The following is a 6,117-nucleotide window of genomic DNA, read 5'->3' as shown; positions in this document are numbered from 1 at the left end:
CTTGTTCAAAAAAGGATTTGATTCTGATATCTCTCTCACTTGCATTTATCATTTATGTTCTCCGTAGCGTTCTATTTTTCGTCTCTGTTATTGATTTGAGCGTCAATCAAAGTGAGCAAGTCGGAAACCTTTCCGGCACCCATTCACGTCTGTGGTTTGTTTTGTGTGCAGGAGTTGGGCTTCTTAGAGCTCAGGTATCCGAGTGCCGACTGAGAGAGGAACAACTCTGAGCTCGGAATTGGGCACCCATGCTACCCCCAATTTCCCGAACCACTTCAGACTGCAGTCTGCTTGCTGAGAACATTTTTTAGTCGGATTTTGATTTCATGTTGGTAGAAATTGTTTCGCTGCATATGATTATTACGCTTAATGGATCCTGAGGTTAGAAACTACTCTAAATTTGTAATTTCATGGCTAAATGGCAGATGCTTTGCAGGTTTGTATCCTGTTTTCATCCAGTTGAGGTTTATGTTTGCATCAAATTTGAGAGTCTCTTCCATAACTGAGTGAAATAGAGAGTGTATTCAATAAAAGATCGAATTTTTGGGTGGAAAGTGGAAACTAATTTCTGCGTAATGGGCATGTAATCTGGATTTGACATTTTGGAGGGTTAAGTTTCATTTATGATTCTATGTTTCTTGTTTCAAGTTTGAGTCTTGGGTTTGGTTAAAGTTCAAATTTTGGGGATAAATTGGGTGAATTCAGGGTTTTCCTTGTGTGTTCCATCAACCCGAGAGGGATGTGGCATAGAAGAATCAAATTTCATTCTTTTTTGCCGCCCCCACTAAATCCACGCCTGGTATCACAGACGATGTGGGCACTAACGCTCGAGTTATTCCAAAAGCTTTTGTTGAAAACAACGAATTAAGCAATGCTGAGGAAGAATATGAGACGAGAAGAAAGGAGTTTGTGTTGAAACAAGATATAAAATCCTTCTCTGTGCTTTTATTCCTAGACTAAGGATACAGATTCCTCGCGCATCTGGTAACTATGAGCTGTTCCAGGTCTCCTTGGGCTGTTAGGTTAACTATTTGTGTTGTATAATTTGCATTTTCTAGTAGATTGACATAATGGGAGTTCACATTTTTTAGGAACAACAGCTTACAGCGTAGGCTTCTTGAATCAGAAACCACTGTCAACGAAAGAACTATAGCTTTATTCACGATTCCCACAAACCATTCAATTCAATATCTTGCAAATTTTTTTTTTTCATGTTTTAAACATTGACAGAGAAATGACAAATATATGTGGGGCAAACTCCATTGAATACTTACTGCTTATAATTCATCTCGTTTAAGTTATCTCCTTGAATAAGAATCCAAATGGGCCATCATAGATGTTAATGACGGGGCAAAAATGGGAAGACAAATCTGTAGGTCAAGAGTTCAAGTTGTTCTGTTGAAATCTGTGGTTCTGTTTTAGTTCTCTGTTATCTTGCGACAAGTATCTTGATTTTTGAATTTTATACAACAATACAATAGATATAACTATAGAATTCAATATGCCCATGCAAATCATTGTCTTGTCGAAATATGCCTCAGCTGGATATAACTAAGTAAATTCTTGGCTATGTTTCTCACCATTAAGTTCATCGCTAGGAAGAAGTTCATATCAGTAGTACGTCTAGTGCTGTCGATAATTTTGAACCACTGGCTTCCTGGGTCACACTCATGGTCGCTCTTGTTCAAGCATTTGCAACTACTAGTGACAATTGTGTTATCTGAATCTATGTCCAAGCAAACAGTGCTACCATTTCTAAGTTTTGAAGATAGATGCATCTCAGAGTCTGAAATAGCTTCCCATTTCGAACTGGCGTCGCTGCAGATAAAACCGAGCTTTACAGGTTGCTGCATATCATCTGCTTGTAGGCACAAATATTTACCCTTTATTGTTAAGGTTTTTTGACTCGTATAGCTCCAAGCTTCGGCCTTGGAACATGGACCTAAAACCAGTGGTTCTAGTAACGACATCTTCTTGACACACAGGCCTGTCATAGGATGAAACAGTATTTTGTGTTCATCTGCTTCAGTGTACCCTGGTCCTGCATTTTTTCACCAAAAACTTAATCATTAGAATTTGACACGAATACTTAAGTTGTTGTTTCATGTAGCAACTACCTAGTAGTCTAGAATGGCAAGTGGTAGATGCTCAAAGCATCAGTATCACTTCACCGCATTAAAGACATGCCATGGGTGCAAATGAAATCAATCGAGCCGAACATTTGAACTCTGGCTCAAAATTCTTTAACCGGCTCGAAGATGGCTCAGTTAATTATTTGATTTCGATCCCAATTTGTTTGGTTTGTAGTAAATCCTGAGATCTAATAAACAAAGGCTGGAACTATAGCTCTAGTTCATAAACTTGTATTTTTATTTATATTTGTAAAAATATTAAGCAATATATTCCTGCTAGCTGTTAGTCAAATAGCTGGGGCAAAAAAATTATTTGAACAGTCTGTAGCTCAGCCAAAGTTCGATGAGTTTGAACATGAATTGAATCATTTTCAAGCCGATTTGAAAAGAACAACAACCGGTTAGATTTGTTGATACCCTTGGCAACAACCATATGTTTATTCTTCTCCAATCCTTGACAAACTAACAAGTCAGGACATGTATCCGTCTTGAGAACTTTTGAATTACCTCTAAAAGGATACTGAAGAACAGATATCTTTTGAAGCAAACTTATGTTTCTTACTCCATTCCAATCCCAGTTATATATTCCATAAGTTTCATCAAATCCAACGATTCCATCTCTAAGATAATAGCTCCCAGTAAGTGTCCACAATGCCCAATCCACATCTAATTCAGCTGCCCACCCCAGAAAGCAATTCAAGTACCTGTTGTCATTGACATTAGTTCCCCTCATGTCCACTCCAAACTCACTCAAAAACAACGGATACCCTTGGTCTATCAAGAAACACGCCTCTCTTTTAATGTCATTTACTATTTCCCCGCATAATTGGTCCGGGTTTCCTGTTTGCCATGCGTCGCCGTCTGAGAAACCATACCAATGAAGCTCAAATACAGTCTTGTTGGTAAAACTTAAGCTAACTGGTTTCTTATTGAGAAAAGAAAGATCCCTGTCAAATTTCAACCCGGATAAAATGATAAGAACATTTGGGTTTGCTGCGTGCACTGCTTCTGCTCCTTTCTGCATGTACCTATCGATTATAATGACATGAACAAAACTTTTATTATCAAGATAAGTGAACAGTCAGAAAAATAGTTTTGTTACAATTTTCTATGATGGTTTTGTTTTCAATTTAAAATTCAAATGGAACCATTCTCGGTCAAGCAACTGAGTTCCTTGCCGTAAGTTTACAAAGCTTTTGAACTTTTTCTTTCACTTGCATGATGAGGAATATCATGCGAACCATATTCTGACACATTGTGTTGTTTGAATCGAACATGTTCTAATGTTACATCTAGTAGTTCGGGACACTACTAATTAAATTCACCTAGTTTGCTATATATATTCTTCAAATTTGTATTTGTATGATAAGTATATACACCTGTACCAATCATTGACATTCTGTTTAGGGCCTCTGAGTTCATTCCTCAAGCTCATTGCAACTACATTCTTGGTGCCATTGAAAATTGTGGCAACTTTGGTTAGGCCCTTGATCCACACGTCCGGGTCAAAATACACGTCTCCGAAGAAACCATTGCCATCAAGTTTGCTGCAACACCATCCGGGCTTGCTCGTGTGGTTGTCCAACACGATCATCACATTGTTCTTCGCAAGACTAGCCACCACTGCCTGAAATACCTCGAATTTTAACATCAGGTGATTTAAATGTAATAAAATTATATGGTAACATATTAATCATGAGTAGATGAGAAAAAAAAATCCTTCGAATTGCGTTCAACTAAAAAAATTTACGGCTGTAAAAAGGATTTTGGGATATGGGTCTCTTATAAATTTAAAATAGTAGCCAAAATATTTAAATTTAACGTACAGTAACTAAAAATATGTGATTAATCACAAATATGATTTTTTTCTTTCAAGAATATTATTTCCAAACACACCGTAATACTAGTAAACTAGTTGATAAGAATATGTGGTAATAACTCTAATTGCCCGGCATTTGCTCATTTGTCATGGTTTATGGGTCACCATCCATTTACATCTTGAACCAGTCAAGAACATTTATACTTTATATGCTTGCACTGAAAAAAAATACGCTAATTTAGTGACGGTTTTAAAATATGGATCAACAACGAAATCGAGCAACACAATAATCGTAATCCTAAAAAAAATAGATCTTCGCCATACCGGCAGTGATACTGCATACTTGTCTGTAAAAAATATTGTCATCTGTTGAATGTTGATCATGTATATGTATGGACTAACCTGATAGGCACTGATGAGAGTAAGATCAATGATGGATGGATTATTTTTCTGAAAACCTGAGATGGAACCTGTTAACCCCAGATTCTTGAAAGATTGTCTCACAGTAGTAGAAGCCAATGTCTCATCAGTAAACAAGAAGAGTGGCCATGTTAGCCTCACACAGTTAAATCCCATGTCAATTATTTCTTTAGAAATAACATCCACAGGTTTCTTACTCAGCCCTTCCGCCACCACCACTTCTAGATGTGACGGCCAGTTAACGCAGGCGAGTTTCACGCGATGGCCAGATTCATCCACGACCCACCGCAAGTCTGTGGAGAGTGGTTGTGCCGCCACGAGAGCTCCGGTGGATAACAAGAAAATTTGAGTGACCAAAACATACAAACAGAGATGGAAGAACATCCTCGTGTTTGTTTTTTGTTCTTTTGGATCAAAGACTTTTGGGATGGCGTTGAATGTGTAAACACCATGTTGTTAATATATTAGTGGTGTAAGTTCATAAACGATTTTTTTAAATGTGGTAAGTCATTTTCGAAAGCAATGATGTTGTTCTATTTGTTATATAATATATACTGAGTAGTTCTCTTGTGAGACGGTCTCACGAATCTTTATCTGTGAGACGGTCAATCCTACCGATATTCACAATAAAAAATAATACTCTTAGCATAAAAAATAATACTTTTTCATGGATGACCCAAATAAGATATATGTCTCATAAAATACGACCCGTGAGATCGTCTCACACAATTTTATATATATATATATATATATATATATATATATATATATATATATATATATATATATATATATATATATATAATCCATGTTTTGTTCTTATCTCATACAGTATTAAATAAATATTGTTTTCTTTTAATGTATTCTAAAATAAATTTTCATGATCTAACCAGGAAAGAGTGATCCCTGGATCATGTGATATAACTCTGCCTGATTGAGACTTCCTATCCATCTTTACTAAATATTTTTCTTTATATCTTGTTTTGTAACTAATAAATTTTGGCATGCATCGTATAAAATATAATATTATGTGTGAAATATAATGATATTAGAGTAAGTATTTTATTTACAATCGATATATTTCAATCTTCTTGTGGTTTGTTTTATTTTTAAAAAAGTTGAGTCAGATATTCGTTTCACAAAATTGACCAAAAAACGGTTTTACAAGAGTTTGTGTTTTGAAAATGGTACGACGAAAAATAATTCAGATTATTATGCACTGTTATTTATCTATAAATATAACAGAAGATAGTGTAATATCATTTAAAATAAGATAAAGGCGAATTATTTTTTAATATTGGCTAAATATTGAATAATCATTATATTAGGGACTGTGAATAAATTAAGTTTCAAATTTAATTTTTTTTTTATTTCAATACATGTTACGAGCTCTAGTTAGATAGTTTATTTTATTAGTTTTATGGTGTGTAGATATTTTTTTTAGAGAGAAAAATCATTCATTTAAATAAAAATCAGATCAGAGTGAACATATTTATCCATAGAAACAGAAGATACCATGCTGAAAATCCACACTCCTCCTGTTAATTATGCATATATGAACTTGATTTGCCGTGTTCAAAACATTTAGAATAGATCTCTTGTGAGACTATCTCACGAATCTTTATATGTGGGATGGGTCAACCTTAACGATATTCACAATAAAAAGTAATAATTTCCATTGATGACCCAAATAAAATATCTGTATCACAAAATACGGAATGAGTCTCATGTGAGACCGTCTCACGG

General features: G+C 35.2%; 1 protein-coding gene and 1 long non-coding RNA gene across 2 annotated transcripts; one reads left to right on the top strand and one right to left on the bottom strand.

The window, feature by feature from the left end:
* Positions 1-387: 387 nt before the first annotated feature.
* Positions 388-4,512, top strand: LOC140816367 (uncharacterized). The gene is made up of 3 exons (XR_012114588.1): positions 388-984; positions 3,540-3,786; positions 4,361-4,512. It is a non-coding gene; the product is annotated as an uncharacterized lncRNA (long non-coding RNA).
* Positions 1,449-4,879, bottom strand: LOC140816366 (glycosyl hydrolase 5 family protein-like). The gene is made up of 4 exons (XM_073175586.1): positions 4,354-4,879; positions 3,512-3,759; positions 2,640-3,160; positions 1,449-2,041 (listed from the first exon to the last, which is right to left on the bottom strand). The coding sequence occupies exons 1-4, from the start codon at positions 4,753-4,755 to the stop codon at positions 1,515-1,517; spliced, it is 1,698 nt and encodes a 565-aa protein (XP_073031687.1). The 5' UTR covers positions 4,756-4,879; the 3' UTR covers positions 1,449-1,514.
* Between the last annotated feature and the right edge of the window lie 1,238 nt (positions 4,880-6,117).

This window comes from Primulina eburnea, chromosome 16, assembly GCF_022965805.1.
Source record: "Primulina eburnea isolate SZY01 chromosome 16, ASM2296580v1, whole genome shotgun sequence".
Classification (NCBI taxonomy): Eukaryota; Viridiplantae; Streptophyta; class Magnoliopsida; order Lamiales; family Gesneriaceae; genus Primulina; species Primulina eburnea.
Note: the sequence above shows the minus strand (reverse complement) of the source record. Positions and strands in the feature narration are given on the sequence as shown.